Source organism: Festucalex cinctus, chromosome 14 (genome assembly GCF_051991245.1).
Source record: "Festucalex cinctus isolate MCC-2025b chromosome 14, RoL_Fcin_1.0, whole genome shotgun sequence".
NCBI classification, from domain to species: Eukaryota; Metazoa; Chordata; class Actinopteri; order Syngnathiformes; family Syngnathidae; genus Festucalex; species Festucalex cinctus.
Genome location: NC_135424.1, coordinates 3,240,610 through 3,257,567, shown reverse-complemented (window position 1 = coordinate 3,257,567; position 16,958 = coordinate 3,240,610). Strand labels below are relative to the sequence as shown.

Here is a 16,958-nt window from a genome sequence, read left to right as displayed (position 1 = left end):
GTACATTATCAAAAGGTCTGCTAATTAAGCAGCGTAATGAATATATGTACGTAAGATTTTGAGAACAGTCAGTACCGGTACACAGTCAGGAGTAAATTTTTGTACTTTGGGTGGCAATTGAACCCCCGAGGTACAAATAAGAAAATGAAGATTGTATGTATAAGCACACGGGGATTACCTTTCAGCCAAGCGGCACGCTGGCATTCTGCGCAAGGTCAGCAACCGTTAATGCAGTGCCTTCTTATCTAGAATCAGAGGTGAGAAAGGAGAATCTCTCAACACCAACGCAGAGATTTCAACCATTTTGTATTCACAGTTATCCTCTGGCATGTAAAGCAAACCATTGTTTAACCGCCTGATTTATTCCGTTCAGAAATACTAAGCGCAAAAACAGACGGAACAATCAATTGAGGCAAAGAGTTCACTCACCATCTGGCAGGTCTCTTGAAGTCACATTTCACTTGCAGACTGCGATCGTAGAAATTACAAATGTACTAAGAAATGCTCTGATGATGTGCTTTCGTTGGACTGAAAGTGCCTCCCTTCTGACATGGTCTGCTTCTGCTTTCACCTCGTCATTCGTCCCCTTGAATTGTCCAGATGGACTTTGGACTTTGTTTGCCTCCCTCATTAAATAAACAATTGTGAATTAGGCATTCATAAAGTGACTCTTTAACTGACTGAACAAAGAAAAGTGATGCCATCCGTGGATTATGTCTAGTGTGTGTTTTATGACACATTTCTAAACACAGATAAGGCAATGTCAAATCGGTTATCTAGCGCCACATTATAGAATATTTTTTTTTCCCCTTGACTTTACTGATTTACACTTAACGTGGGAGAGTCGTCTTGCTTCTCGTGGATTTTTGACACCTGTTTGTTACATTCAAATCCCCCTCCACTGTTTTCCCGAAGCCACATGGGCACTGAGGGCCACGTGAAGTAAACAGCAGAGCAAACAGACTCCCGTGCAGGGTGGGAGTAACTGTTGGTCACACGGTTGGAAATGTCTGCGCCCTTTTTTTCTGGAAGTATGATAAAGTTAAACTAAGCACGCTATTACAGCTGACTGGGAGAGAGGCAGGGCACACTCTAAAAACAGTTGTGTCAAAAATAGGCTAAACCAACATGAACCGACGACAGTTCGTTTTACAATGTATACAAAGCAACCAAATTTTTTGGATTGTTTGTGAGTTAGTCATTTGGCACAACTTTTACGGTTAATCAATGAATGGGTAGAGCCATTTTCTTTGTAGTGCAGTCATTAATGTTTATTAGTGCAGATCTGACATTCCCAGCCAGGGCGGCGTGTTACGCAAGTGTGATGTGAGAGATCATCAGAAGTGCTGCAAACCAGTGACGGGCAAAAAAAATTAAATGCTCTTTCATTAGATGGCAGACGGCATAATAATTCTGCGTCTCCACCTTTTTCCTTTTATACAAAAGAAAAAGGCTTGGTTTACTGTCACCTTTGTGCTCCATTCAACAAGCCCAGATTTCACATTCAGTAATTTGTGAGTGAATTGAAACAAGATAATCATTATTTCAATATCAATCTTTTTGTGACATTTTTGTTTATCAACATGGTGCTAAGGGCCGAGCTGGCCGGGCTGGGGGGTCCGGTCCACTGCAGCCTGACACTGTCCTTCATGCAGCAATGACACTCGTTTTTCAGTTTTGGACCCATGAGGAGCAACTCTTTGGGGACAATTATCTGCTGACGAATGGAGCAGGAATGTCACATTCCCGTTTATGGTGTTTATGGTCCCAGTGTTGGTGTATGTTTTATTTATTTATTTATTTTTACCTTGTTTACCTTTTTGTTCTTTTAAAATTATTATGAGTATTTTTAAAGCGCTCCTAGTCTTCACTTGACTAAAGCTCCTGCCTTGCTTCCCTACACTTGGGTCCTCAAAAATCACAACCTGTGATATCCATCCATCCATTTTCTTGGCCGCTTATTCCTGACAAGGGTCGCGGGGGGTGCTGGAGCCTATCTCAGCTGGCTTTGGGCAGTAGGCGCCGGGTGGGGTACACCCTGGACTGGTTGCCAGCCAATCGCAGACAACCTGTGACAATACATTGGAACCTTGAAACTCCAACATGGATGTTTTTTGGGCCGTGGGAGGAAGCTTGAGTACCTAGGGGTGGCGAGATCCGGTCCTCGAGGGCCGAAGTCCTGCTGGTTTTGGATATTTCCCTTCTTCAACACAGCTGATTCATGATCAGCTCATCAGCAAGCTCTGCAGAAACCTGATAACGAGCCTGTTAATTGGAATCAGCTGCACTTCGAGTAGGGAAATCTGAAAAACCTGTAGGACACCGGCCCTCGAGGACCGCAGTTTGCCACCCCTGAAGAAACCACACACACTCTACACAGGTGCCTGAGCTGAGATTCAAACCCTGAACCTCTTGACTGTGAGGCAGACGTGCTGAATTGCTACTAACAGCTGTGCTGTCAGTTTCTGTAATTAATTACTCACAAAAACTACTGCAATGTTTACTTGGGACATTCCTGCCAGATGTTGTTAATATTTATTTATTACATCCAAAACACACATTGGAGTCACCCTCAATAGTTTACTCTCTCTTGCGCACACGCACATAACTCCACCCTGTTGAAGGAATTCCCTCCCACCAGACACGTTTTGGTTTACAGGGATTTTTCTGGAATGTGGGGGAAATAGGAAGTCAGTATTTGCAAACTAGTGCACCAAAAATGAATGTCACTTTGTTTGCAAAGCATGCAAAAACATCCACTTAACACACTTATTTTTGTGCAGTAAAGTTTTGAACATGTGGCACGGTACAGTTCCTCTATTATTTAAAAACCCCCAAAGTAGTACTCATCTGTCGCCGCATGCATGATGACACCTCCCCTGAAGATTCGAAACGACGGCCCCCTTCCATAACCGAGGAGGTTGGGAAGCATGTGAGAGTCTGCACGTAGTCCTTTTCGGTCTTGGCTTGTCCACCCACAAAAGAAGCAGGAGATGTCCAACAGTGCGACGGCACATCTCGTCAGATAAAAGGACCAGGACCACCGACACCACTCTTGACTTTTCTCCAGCTACCTTCGCTCTCTTGACTGCACCACCGAGCCTACCGAACACTGGGTCACTTTCTATAGCTACGATGCATTATTTCAGGTAAATATCGTCATTCATGACACTGTCGTAATAGTTTGTTTACCAATGCCAATTACGTACTTTCACTTTGCAGCCCTGCGTACTTTAAGCTAGGCTACGCTAGCTAGCTAGAAACTGATAAACTTGATTAAAAAAAAAAATAACAAAAAAAAAACTTGTCGCTTTTGAATGATTAAACATAATTTCTCATAGAACAAAAAAAATGTAGTGTGGGGGATATTGCGGTAACCTAGACAACGTGGACTGCGACGCCATTGAATTTCATATGTTACGTAGTGTTTACAACTGATTTATAAACACGGTTTGGTCACTTGCGTTTTATTTGTCGGTACAAACGTCTTAAAATGTCATTCAAAGTTACGTAGCCGAGTCATTTATATATTCGCGTCATGTGTCATCGCTGAGCTTGAATGCTAGCTGATGCTAAAAGCTAACACTTGTCTTATTACGGTTTCCACGCCAAGCGAAGCAAAACTGGCTTGGGACCGAACATGCTGAGTCCAATTAAAAGCTACCGGGTCGTTTTAATGTCTTATTTGTTAAAGTGTGCCACTTGTAATCGGTCGTGTTTATCCGGCAAGGCTCCCAGTCTCTCCGGCGGGGAGGGGCGAAGACGTGGCAGTCCTCTTCCATTCACTCTCACTGAGAAGTTAGCCCAAAGGCGACGCTGGAGGAAACAGTTGGTTGCCTTCAAATGTAGTTTTAGTGTCACAAACTCACGAACAGCTCAAGAAAAAGTTTATAGTCGTTTGACCTTATTTTTAAACTTTTTTATTTTTATTTTTTTTATTTTTTTTACTTTATTTGTTTTTGTTTAAATTTGGTTTATATATGCTTTCAAATGTATGTGCAGTCGCTTTGTGATGAAGACACACAAAAAATGGCCTTACTTTTGTTATTATTCAGCATTTAATACTGTAGTTGTCCCTCAGCACAAACATACGGGAGAACACTGAAACTGAGTATGAATAGACATAAATCAATTTAATTCCAAAGTCAAGACAAATTATAGTGAAGAATACTTCTTATTGGTCCTAAGTACAAAGATGAGATGAATTATCCTTTCCCACTTGCCAAATCTAAGATTCAACATCTGAGCTTTGTTTCTTTTATTCCTGTGCATTCAAAAATCAAAACGCGAACAATGGAACAATGACCATAAATGCAATTACATGGTGGAAGTGAATAATATATATGTTTGGTCTGTAAAGTACATCATCTTGACATTCAAGACGTGTGTTTCCTTACTTTGTGTCCTGAGGCTTTTCTCTGCAACGTCTCAGTGAGGGCTAGTTTCTCTCTGACCTCTTACAGTTTTTTTTGTTTTTGTTTTTTTCAATTGCTTAACCACAAAATCCAAAACAGGGCTCTGATTTTAAAAAACACTACATGCAGTTAGCACAACCGTGCACACAAGATGCAGAACATCTCACATCCTGTGCAAACTGAATCACACTTGTCAAAACTCTAAACACATCAGTATATATAAACCATATTATGTTATCATATGCCAAACACACGTCGTAAGGTTTAACTACAATGTTTTACTTAATCAACTTTTAGCAGTTACTGTAAGTGAAGTACACAAGGAAAATATCAATAAACAACTGTTAAATTAGTCAAACACAAGATCAATGCTTCACCCTGTTGAAAATAGGATTAATTTGTCTTCATAACACCAAAATCAGTCATATAGATAATCACAACAAAAGTGTCCCAACACTGTAAGCCCAGAAAATAGACAAAATACAGATACTGTGCTCCCAATCAGTGGCGTCTCTGGCATGAAAAGTTGAGAAAGGCACAAAAATGGGCACTTTACATCCACACGCAGCAAAGCCTACACAATAAATTCTAGTCATTCAATTCAAGATCACAATCTGGTGGAAAGCAAAGCGCTATACCTACTATTTATTCATGCTGTCATTTATATTGATGTGCAATGGCAGTTATTAAAATGAATTTCTAAGAATGATTCCAAACAATTACCAACCATGAAAGAATAGCCATCAAATCGGCACACAATTCGAACTTTTTTTCTGGCAAATACACTACTTCTATTGACTTTAATATTGGGCATCATTGTGAAATAGTGATAAGCATGTCTGCCTCACAGTTTTATGTTCAGTGTTCGAACCTCTGCTATTGTCTTTCTGGGAAACGTATAAGATGGTAACAGTGGTTAAACGGGTGGTGAGTTGCTTCCTGCGTTTCTTACAAGGTATAAAAAGCATGCAGCCCTGTTTTTATTTTGCCCTGCCGCTGACCTAAATTGAAAAGCCACATGAGGTTTTATTTTCTCTGGCATCTTGTCCGTGTGGTAGAACCTGTCTGAACCTGCGACTGTTTTGCTTTCAGAATAACCTTGAGAGTATTCTGAGAGTGTCTTAGCAACATGTTCCAAAGTCTGTATTTATGCCTTTATATCCAAATTATGTGCTGTTTTCCTTTGTCACACGCTGTGGAATAAGAGGGACTGGTTGAGATAATTTCCGCATCATTGGTTGTGCTTATTTTGTAGTGAGTCACATGCAGTCAGTCTTAGCTGCCATTGGCCGAGTGGTCGACTGCAGGAAATCCCTGGCCCGACATGTAGAGAGTCAGTCAGCCATGCACTTTCACACCTACAGGAAATTTGGCAGTCGCCGACTCGCCACACATGCCTGGCCTTTGGTTTCTCTTAAACAGCAGCCTGTTTAGACTTGGCCAAAACAACACTTGACAGTGCAGTATACAAGGCGTTTTTTTTTTTTTTTGCACTCTGTTTGTTCAAATGCTTTTTAGAGAGTGCCGTTCCTGCATTCCGACAATTACAGTTAGCCAAATGTCAGCATTTAGTCTCCTTTGTGATCCAAGTCGGCAAAGGCTCGATTATTGATTGGATGTCTCTAAAAATATTTCCTAAGCAATGTTCAGGAAGTGGCCCGATGTTGTCACCTTTCCATTTCCTGTCGACCTGGGTGACCTGTGGCACCATACTACCTCTCACTGGTGAGTCTTGGTACTTGACTTGTCAGTTACTCAGGATTGTCAGTGTAGAGATATTAAGAATTGGCTGATTATCGGGGCCAATGTTCAGCATTTGACGAATATCGGCATCGGCCTTTTTTAAAAAATCTGACAGCCAATAATAAATCAATTTTAACTACCGGTACTTAAATGATGACGTAAACGTATGATGACCCTGGGAACTTTCGACACATTTTTTATTTATTTTTTGCTTGAAGTTAAAGCCAAGATAAGTGAAATTTTATTTTTTATTTTTTCATTCATTAGACTTTTTAAGATATGCTGATGACCTGCAAGCTCCCTGAACTTTGTGAGAATTTTAAAACAAAGATATCTATTGTCTAATATTTAAAAAATAATTAGCAGTTAGCAAATCTGAAAAGTTTTTCAATAAACATATGCTTAAACTAAAGACATTTCAACAATACTGTTAATAGTTGGAGACAGTTTATTAAAATATATATATTTTTTTAATTTTGACGCTACTATTTTCTCTTGTGGTGAAAATGAATATATTCTCCAAATAACGGTTATCGGCCTCCTTGACTACTTATTGCCCTGACCAAAAAAAACAAAAAAAAACAAACAAAAAAACATATCAGTCTATGTCTAGTAGAGTTTTTATTTGTTGTGTATATTTTTCATCTTGAATACATACCATATCATATCATAAGAACACTAAGCATACACTTGCTGAGTTTTCCCCCCCTTTTTGTAAAAAAAGTCAAACTCAGTTTGATGTTAAAAATTGTTATAGCTGTCCCACATTAGTACAAGTAGTTTCTATTCATACAGCATTTTTTTTTCTTGGTTCCTGTCCATAATGCAGTTCAATGAGACTTGTTTCTTCACGTCGCATATGATTGAGTGACGACGCACCTGGCTGAGCAGCGAGGCAAAAGCCTTGGGGATGTCACGATGCACATTTTGAATCAAAATCCACCTGGAATTTGAAAAATGAGCCTGTCTCAACTTGCCCCAGAGAGGAACTGATTCTTAGAGCCACATTTTATGACACTGGCAGCACTCCCGGCCTTCCTGCCAGGTCCAATGACCAACGACCTTATGATGTGATGCTTTGGAGACTGCAAAAGATGTATTGTATGTTAAAGTGGAAGCTTGTAAACAGCAGAATCTTCTGGAGAGGATAGATGACACCTCAACCTCAACGATTCTTTTTATTAATATCTTTTTGAATCCATCTCTCCACAGGAAGCTGCTGCCATGTTGGTGTTTCCTGTTGGTGAGCTGTCGGCCGTCGCTGTCAGTTCAGGACTTTTTTACCTCCATAGGTAAAAGATCTCCTTTTTTTAACATTAGAGGCCATGCATGTCAATGATGTGTGTTCTTGTCCCGTGTGTGTTTCTCAGGCCAAATGACAGATCTGTTGTTCACCGAGAAAGACCTCGTCACATCCCTCAAGGACTACATCCAAGCTGAGGAGAACAAGTTGGAGCGGGTCAAAAAGTCAGCGCGCCAACGACCCCCCCCCCCCCCCCCCCCCCCCCCCCCCCCCGTCGCAACGACTTCTAAGTGTAAAGATAACTTGCGTTCCTTGGCAGGTGGGCAGACAAACTGGAATCTTTGACCACCGCAGCGACACAAGACCCCGAGGGCTTCCTGGGTCATCCGGTCAACGCCTTCAAGCTGATGAAGAGGCTCAACACCGAGTGGGGGGATCTGGAGAGCCTCGTCCTCAGTGACACCACAGATGGTTCGGAAATGATAGCACTGATCTCGACTGCTTAGCCTTGACTAGCTTCCACGTGCTACATCGTTTCCTGTCTGTCCTATCAGGTTTCATTTCCAACCTGACCATACAGAGGCGCTTCTTCCCTACGGATGACGATCAGACTGGCGCGGCCAAAGCTCTCCTCCGATTGCAAGATACATACAAACTGGATGCCAACACAATCTCTACGGGAAACCTACCTGGTAAGAAAATCCGTGAGTAATTGACACCCCTCTAGAAAAGGTTTATAATTGCTTATACATGCCACAAAAGAGTAGCAAAGCACTGCTTTAAAGTGGAAGTCAACCTTAAAGGGACACTTAACACATTGAACAGCTGTGAAAAGTTAATATTTTGTCCAGAATTAATTTGATTACGTCATTATTTCTCATATACAATTAATACCTTTAAAAAGTATTTTTTCTACTTGCTGTCGACTGATGATGACATCACCTGTGCTGAGGAAGTAGGTAACGGCCAATCATGGCTCACCTGTTTTCTGGGTTTGGTCAGTAAACTCAGCCATGATTGGTTACCAACTTCCTCAACACAGGTGATGTCATCATCAGTCGACAGCAAGTAGAAAAATTACTTTTTAAAGGTATTAATTGTACATGAAAAATAATGAAGTTAACACGTTAATTATCGACAAAATATTAACTTTTTACTGCTGAAAATGGTTCAATTAGTCAAGTATCCCTTTAATCATATTTGACATTTGTTATATGTGACCTCACTAGTCTAAACATGACATTCTGATTAATATTACACTTTTGGAATATGAGTTATGAAGCAAAATCCAGCCGTTTTTATCCATCTCAGGGGGCGACCATTTTGCCACTTGCTGTCGACTGAAGATGACATCATTGTTGCTCGGGAAACAACCAATCAGAGCTCACCTGTTTTCTGAAACTGCGCTGTGATTGGTTGTCGACCTGAGCAACTATGATGTCATCTTCAGTCGACAACAAGTGGCAAAATGGCCGCACCGTGAGATGGATAAAAACGGCCGGATTTTGCTGCTTAACTCATCTTCCACTAACGCAATATTAACCAGAATACCATATTTAGACTACTGGGGCTGCATAGAATATATTATTGTCAAGAATTTTTTTGGGGCGTTGACTTCCTCTTTAAACGAAATGAAACTCCTCAACTCACTTCCAACATCAAGATGCCACAAAATGGCTCTTATTGCATTTTCCTGAGCATGAAAACAAAGAGGAGGTATGAAAATATTCAAGGGTTCACTGTAATATAAATACAGCTGTAGTCTCAAATGTGCTCTTTTGCATTAATGTCAATGTGTCCATCAGGAGCGAAGCACAAGACTGTGATGACGGCAGAGGACTGTTACGAGCTGGGGAAGATCGCCTACTCGGATGTTGACTACTACCACACGGAGCTGTGGATGGCGCAGGCCCTCATGCAGCTCGACGACGGCGAGGAGTCCACTGTGGACAAGGTGACCGTGCTGGACTACCTCAGTTACGCCATCTACCAGCAAGGGGAGTTGGAGCGTGCCCTGGTGTACACCAAGCGGCTCCTGGAACTCGGTTAGTCCCTGTTACCAAAATGTCAGCTCTACGATGTGGCTGGTGGACCAGATTTTTGCTTGTCTTATTTTAAAAACATGTTATTCGGTTATATAATTACAGCACAGTTGAAGTTTTCTTCTGATAAGCAGTTGCGTTTGGCTTTCTTTCTTTTTTGCTCCACAACACTCAGATCCAGAACATCAGAGGGCCAAAGGCAACGTGAAGTACTTTGAGTTCCAGCTGGAGAAGCAGCGGAAGGCGAAAAAAGAGGAAAGTGCGATTGAGGAGTTGCCTGAGAAGAAAGAGAAACCGGTCAAGAAGAAGGAGAAGAAGCAGAAAAAGGACAGGAACACCTTCACACTGATGCCTGAGAGGAAGAAGTACGAAATGCTGTGTCGTGGGGAGGGCCTCAAAATGGTGAGAAGGGACTTTTAAATACGTTTACATTTTCTAAGGACATCTTTGTTGTGAACTCGTTGGTTTGGTGTTGTTTTTCCTTCACTCAAAAGACTCCCCGTCGGGCAAGCCGACTGTTCTGCCGTTACTATGACAACAATCGCAGCCCCTTCTATGTGCTGGGACCGGTCAAGCAGCAAGATGAGTGGGACAGACCCTACATAGTCCGCTTCCTCAACATCATCTCCGACAGAGAAATTGACAAGGTCAAAGAGCTGGCGAAGCCAAGGGTAAGTCGTGGTTGTTTTATTTATTTGTCATACTTGAATTTGAACATTTTATTTTGTGTACTAATATATACAATTCAAAGGTTGATTGTCCCAATTTCAAAACATTTTCGTATTGTATTGCAAGTGCATCGTTGGGGGAGGTTGGTTGTTGATGTTCCTCCTTCCTCGCCCCCCTTTAATAGCACTGCATCTAACTGAGTGACTTAGTTGTGAAATTCTTCCTTCTTTGTGTCTTTATGTTTGTATTATACTGCCACTTAGTGGCTACTGGCTAAAGTGCACACTCCAGAAAAAGTTCAATGTGGGGCTGGACTTGAATACAAAAAACATACAAACAAAACAAAACTCCATCATGGGTTCCAGGTTTGCAGTCCTGCTTGTATTTGTTTGTTTATTTTTACTCAATTTTGGTCTAACTCTCATTTATTTTGGGTGGAATTCCACTGTTAACCACTAGATAGCGACACACTTATTTAGTTTGAGACGGTGTAAATTTGAAAGAAGAAGAAAAAAGCAGGAAGTATTTCAGCATAAACTGTTTTTTGCTGAAAATTATTTTTCATCCACTGCAGTCCTGCTTTTTTCGCCTACAAAAAACGATGGCTGTAGGTTGTCTTTATAAAGTATTTATTTGGGTGTGATTTTTTTTTTTTTTTTTGTATATTGTGCGATGATAAATTAAGCTTGTTAGTTGGGGAAAAAAGTGATTGGAACACTCTTAGGCTAATAAAAATAATACAAACATTTAAACACATAAAGCTCTTGCTTTATGTGTTTAAATGTGCTTTGTTTGTATTATTTTTATTTTATTTTATTTTTATTTTTTTTAAAGTTTTTATAGACCTGAAAAAGTGCCATAAATGGTATAAGCATGTATTTGTATTTGTATTTTGGTACAAGCCATTAGGACGCCATTTTTACATAATATGGCTCCTTTAAAACAAGGCCAAAACAAAACAGCCGTGTTGCTGCGGCCGTGGCCTCAATAAGGATATACAACGGGGAGAATAGATTAAACAGACACACACACATGGTCATGTGTGTGGTAAATCCTCTGCCTGGCTTCACAGCTGCGCAGGGCCACCATCTCCAACCCCAGCACGGGAGTGCTGGAGACGGCGTCGTACAGGATCAGTAAAAGGTACGTTTCATCCAGGGTTCGCCAAAACCGAGTGGGAGAGCGCAGGTAGAGGAGGAAATGGCATTCCTCCTCTTCCTCACCTTTTTTTTTTTTTTTTTTGCTATAGTTGATATTAACATAGTTGCTTTTTTCGCGAACCCGGAGCTGTTTCAGAGGCAAAATGGATGTTCAGTGGAAAGTTCAAGTCATGCCTCATGAAACATACTCTTGAGGTGATTTTTAAGCGTTGACATCTAGTGACTGTTTCTGGTTTTCTCTTTCTCTCCCTCCTTCCTCCTCCTCCTCTCTCACTGTCCGCTGGTGTATTGCTTCTCTTTCCTCTACATCCACCTCGTGGCGGGAACTCCCGTAGTTAAGGCGAGCCACGGTGCATGACCCCCAAACTGGGAAGCTTACTACAGCCCTATACAGAGTCTCCAAGAGGTAAGGGGGTCACAGGTCAAGCAAACTCCTCCTGCGGACTGCTCGTAGCTTGGTTCAAAATGAAAAAAAACAAAAAATAAAATGTTAATGTGGCTTATGTGAGACTCTTGCATTGTCAGAACTGTTCTCTCAGGCTGCTCCTATTCGTGGCACTGCAGAGTTGAAATAGTGTCCAATGACATTTTCCTTTTTTTTTGCGAGAATATTCAAGGATGAGCGCAAAGTGAATATTTCCTCTGTCATACTTCTGGGAATGAATGTTTACTCTGCTGCATTCTTTCATGTGCTCGTTACAGCTGCTGCAGTTCTGCTACGCTTACTCAGAATCCATATCAGCGAGTAAAGATAGAAAATTCAAAGGCTATAGATACTGTAGATTAAATTGCATTAGATATATTTTTTTTTTTGCCCAATTTTTACACTCAGACCTGCAGTGTAAATCCACTCGAAGTTTTGAGTCCGAAAGCACCAAAACAGACATTGTAGATCTTCCATCTGTTTTTCCACATTGAAAATCTCTTAGTTGTGGAAGTGGCTTAAAGCAACCTGTCAGCAGCTCCTCAAATTCACAATTTGATCAAATTCTGTGCTAATGTATGTGAAAGCACAACATTTTATAGTGGTTACTTCTCTTTGTTAGCATCAACTTCCATGTTGAAGGAATGTTGAGCAAAATTTGACCTCTTCATGAACTCACTGTGCAAGAGGAATGAGGAAACATCTTGGTTGGCTCATGTTGACTTCCAAAGTATCGCTTAGAGGAAATACTAATGGCGAAGTTGCTACCTTCTTAGATACACACATGTGCCTTAGATGTGACATTGTTTAAAGAAAAATGTCAATTTTGTCTAACCTAAAGCTCCACTGAACAATTAATAAAATTACCGCAATCCTGAACCCTGAGCTGATTGGAGATTCTGAATCTTGGGCCTTTTTTTTTCCCCCCCTTTTGTGCTTTCTCCTCTGTGCGGCCATTTTTAAAATTGTGGTTTACGTTTCCTTCAGCATGACACCGCTCGCCGCCAGCTTGTTTATCGTGATTTTGTTTACCGCCGCCCGCGCTCGCAAACTCTTCTTCCTCAACCGGCGCTGCTCTGTTCCAGCGCTTGGCTCACAGGCTACGAAGATCCCATGATCGATAGGATTAACCAGAGGATCGAGGACCTCACCGGCTTGGAAATGGATACGGCAGAAGAGCTGCAGGTAATGCCAACTTTACATTTTCGACCGGTTTATACGCCGCACGATGCAGCTGAGTGCAGCTCGCTACAGTTTGATATGGTCAACTCTGATCTGGCTTGTGTCTGTGTTGACATGACACTTTTTCAGCACAACAACTTTGTATTCTCTCCTCATCCTTATCCTTGGATGGTCTCGACAGGTTGCGAACTATGGTGTTGGCGGTCAGTACGAGCCCCACTTTGACTTCGGAAGGGTATGTCCACCAAGGTTTTTTTTGTTTTTTTTTTGTTTTTTTTTTGTTAACTAAAGCTAACTCAAACTAAAATAATTTATTATTATTTTTTTTCGAAAAAGCAAAAACTAACTGAAACTACATTTTATATTTACAGAACTAACTATAATTACAGTGAAAATTTCCATAGTTTTTGTCTTTGGTAATTAATTTAGTACATGAGCCTTTTTAGGTTGATTGTAAATTTGATTTAAGTATATTTATTTCACTGCGATTGGCTGGCGACCAGTTCAGTGTGTACTGCCCGAAGCCAGCTGGGATAGGCTCCAGCACCCCCCGCGACCCTTGTGAGGAAAACCGGTCAAGAAAATGGATGGATGGATATTTTTATTTTAATATTAACCAGAATAAGGACATTTGACAGTGCATCGCCTCAGTTAGCAGAGCGTCAGTTAGCAGCAGCCAATAGAAAAGCACCTTCAGATGACGTCGCTCCCAGGTGCCAATTTTGCATGTTTGACTTTTGGCTGCAATGACCTAGCCTGCTTTTTCATTTAATTCAGCTGAAACTCAACGCTAGGTAAGAAGGGTGTTGCTTTTTTTTTTTTTTTCATTTTACCATGGTATTTATTAAATATCGCACACAAGTAATACACTTTTTTTTTTTAAATGAAAACTAATACTAAAACTGAGCTATTTTTTTTTTTAAATAACTTAAACTAATAAAAACTAGCCCCCCTGAAAACTAATTAAAACTAACTAAATTTAAATATATATTTTTTTCAATGTAAAAGTTTTTCACTCCACCTGACTTTCACTGTCTTGCCGCAGAAAGATGAGCCAGATGCTTTCAAAGAACTGGGAACGGGCAACCGCATAGCCACGTGGCTCTTTTACGTGAGTCGTGATGCTAATATTCATTTATTTTTATGAGCAACTGAGGAGTGACGAAAACCATGAAGATCACTGAAGTTGTCTTCCCTTCCTGTTGCAGATGAGTGACGTGGCAGCAGGGGGCGCCACAGTATTCCCAGATGTCGGAGCATCAGTTCAACCCCTAAAGGTGACTATTACCATATGACTGGCTGTGAATATTGAACACTTGCATATAACTAGCAAGCACGAACTACATTTACTATCTAAATTCTTGTATTTGTTTCATGATATTTTATTGATTTCTTCCCATCAGTCCATTGAGTTTGCCCTCATTTACAGTGACAATGATCAAACAAAATATAACAACAAAAATATAAACACTATATTAGTGAAAAACAGTTACACAAAGTTAAAAATAGAGAGAGCAGAGATTAAAAAATTCTTTGCCTTCACTGATTCCCTTACTGTATAATGTGAGATTTTTTCATCCAATCAGATTTCAGCCCCTCTGTGTTGCCATGCGAATCTAAACTGCCCAGTACCTTCAGATTTAGTTCAGTCGCTCCTGCGTATGTACCGTAACTCATTGACTGCCAGCATAGGACAATGGACATTTGACGTGTTTAGCCGTCAATGGCAGTGAATGAGTTAATTTGTATTAGTAATGGGACTGTTTCTTCAACTAATCACAAAACAAATTTGTCCTCCAAACGGCCAGCTAGCCAGCCCATAATAGTTTTCTTATTTTTACTTGTCCTCTGATTGGTTGGTCAGAGTAAGCCGAGTTTGACGGAAGAAATTAGATTTGAATGGTGCTTGATGATCAGTGTGTTTTTTGTTTTTTTGTGTTTTTTTTCATCGTCTTCAGGGTACTGCAGTGTTCTGGTACAATCTCTTTCCCAACGGGGAGGGCGACTACAGCACGCGACATGCTGCTTGCCCTGTTTTGGTGGGCAACAAGTGGGGTGAGTTCTTAGAAGTCAATTACTAGAAGCCCTGTGAATGAATCCAAGTAAAATGTATTCATATCCCCCCCGCCCCCCACTCTGCAGTTTCAAACAAATGGATTCATGAACGAGGCCAAGAGTGGCGGCGACCATGCGGTCTAAATGAGACTGACTGATTGAAGCGCATACAAAACCCCCCACCAGCCCCGCTCCACCTCCTCGGAGCACCCTGCTGCGGATCAACAGATGACACATCACGGATTCTTGGTTCACTCCAACCCCAAGCTCAAACACTAACTTTATTTCCCTCCCAGCCGTTGCACTCCAAACCCTCCAAATTGTTTTGGAATCAGGACAGCGTCAACGGCGATAGATGTGCCTCTTCACTCCCTCGTGTTTATCACTGCACTCAGTTTGACCTCCGGTTGTGTGGTTGTGCTAAGCTATCCGTCAGTAGCAGAAAACACTACAAGAGCACCCCTTCACCACCACCACCACCACCAAAAAAATCTTAAAAAGTCTGACTCATTCACTCCTTCACACACCTTCTCGCAAGTTTGCACCATTTCATTGCACGACAATTTGCGAAAGCGAGTGCCACTCGCTCGCAGAGTGTCAAGTTGATCTTCAGATCGCAGGGGCAGCATGAGGTAAAGAATATATTTTGTCATGGTTGCCAAAGCAACGGAAAGCAGTTTTTAGCACAGTGGCTGTCCCTAAATCAGCGCAGTTGACAAGTGGTGAGCACGTACTGCCTCACGGTTCTGCGGTTTTTGGTTCTAAACTCCGCCCCGGTCCTCCTTGTGTGGAGTTTGCATGTTCTCCCGTGCTTGTCATTTTTGTTTTGTTTGTCCCAGGTACTGCTTCCTACACCCCCCAAAAAACATGCATTGAAGATTCTAAATTGCCCAAATGTGTGAATGTGGTTGGTTGTCTATTCACAAAATGTGTCAGAAAAGTTTCAGGACTGGCGTTGCAAAAGGCATTTTTCAAATCCAAACTGTGAGCTTTCCCCTACAATGGGCCAGATGATCAGACAGCATATCTACTAAGAGATGCTTTGTTTTTTTTGTCTCACAATGACTTGAGCATCGAGGACATCACCATGCTGGAGCAACCTGCCAACTCACCAGACCGAGCGCAAGACAGACAAAGCTGGGAAAGTGTGTAACACCCCAAAGGAATTGCTTCAAAAGGGAACAATTGTATTTTGAAATTGAAAGACAAGCGGTGTCTTGAGATGCAGAGCCGCACAGAAGAATGAAGAACAATACATTCGGTGAAGTCGTGTTTTGTGCTGGCATTTTCTCCATTTGCGTGTTATGCGAAGAGCAGTGTAGATACTGTGTGTTTTAATACAGTATAATACAGTTTTTTTATTTGGAAAAACACGTTTTTGGGGTGGGCTAGAACGGATTACTATAATAGCATTTCTTTAATCTACCGGTATTAGCTTTTTTTTTTTTTTTTTTTTTTTTTTCTTTTTTTTTTTGTGCAGGAGAGCCTCTCCCTGTTCGTCATTAAAAAAAAAAAAAAAACTGCGAAAACATTTTTTAATCATGTATTTTTTTTCAGTGCATTTACAATATACGTCAATTAAATGAACGTAATTTTACGTAAAATAGTCCGGCCTGGTCCCATTAGATACACTGTATTTTATGCCAGCCCTGTAACTTTTCTGACACACCTCGTATGTTACCTGCCCACCCGTGTTGATGGGAATTGGATGACTGGACTCGCTCTTAAATTAACATATCCACGTGAACACACATCCAACAAAAATGAAAAGTTTGTTGTCAAATTCAAACACGCTGCCAGTAATTTTGGGGGCTTTTATTTTAGTGGGTTTTTGCGAGGAAGAACCATTTTATTTATATGACTCAAACCATTTTGTTATGACAGTCCTCGTTCGTTATATTTTGTAAGACATTAAAAGCTGTTTTTATGGAGTTTATCAGTGTCATTTTTGTGTTTTTACGTGCGCGTGCGCAAGAGAGCGCTCGCGCAACCTCGCCAAGTTATGCGTGCGTCACGTGACAACGC

General features: G+C 41.1%; 2 protein-coding genes across 4 annotated transcripts in view; one reads left to right on the top strand and one right to left on the bottom strand.

Moving 5' to 3' along the window:
- LOC144001663 (uncharacterized) overlaps positions 1-3,832 on the bottom strand; it is an 8,507-nt gene extending 4,675 nt beyond the window's left edge. Inside the window, exons 1-2 of the mRNA XM_077496170.1 lie at positions 430-3,832; positions 179-245 (exon numbers count right to left, since the gene is read on the bottom strand). Of these exons, the coding sequence (XP_077352296.1) occupies positions 179-204 (26 nt within the window). The 5' untranslated portion in view covers positions 205-245; positions 430-3,832. The remainder of the gene's footprint in view (positions 1-178; positions 246-429) is intronic.
- On the top strand, positions 2,857-16,864 carry p4ha1b (prolyl 4-hydroxylase, alpha polypeptide I b). 3 transcript variants are annotated; one of them, XM_077496169.1, is made up of 16 exons: positions 2,857-3,149; positions 7,371-7,450; positions 7,529-7,625; positions 7,721-7,872; positions 7,956-8,093; positions 9,207-9,446; positions 9,619-9,845; positions 9,938-10,114; positions 11,185-11,255; positions 11,613-11,678; positions 12,782-12,881; positions 13,060-13,113; positions 13,924-13,989; positions 14,087-14,155; positions 14,837-14,933; positions 15,021-16,864. In XM_077496169.1, the coding sequence occupies exons 1-16, from the start codon at positions 3,136-3,138 to the stop codon at positions 15,089-15,091; spliced, it is 1,719 nt and encodes a 572-aa protein (XP_077352295.1). In that variant the 5' UTR covers positions 2,857-3,135; the 3' UTR covers positions 15,092-16,864. The 3 variants fall into 3 exon arrangements, with proteins under 3 accessions (XP_077352295.1, XP_077352294.1, XP_077352293.1); XM_077496168.1 differs by lacking the exon at positions 11,185-11,255 and having other exon boundaries at positions 2,858-3,149; positions 11,608-11,678; XM_077496167.1 differs by lacking the exon at positions 11,613-11,678 and having other exon boundaries at positions 2,859-3,149.
- Positions 16,865-16,958: the final 94 nt, after the last annotated feature.

Coding starts and splice junctions, on each gene's coding strand:
- p4ha1b (XM_077496169.1), top strand. Junction 13,990..14,086: donor TAGCCACGTGGCTCTTTTAC/GTGAGTCGTGAT, acceptor TTCCTGTTGCAG/ATGAGTGACGTGGCAGCAGG. Junction 14,934..15,020: donor TTTGGTGGGCAACAAGTGGG/GTGAGTTCTTAG, acceptor CCCACTCTGCAG/TTTCAAACAAATGGATTCAT.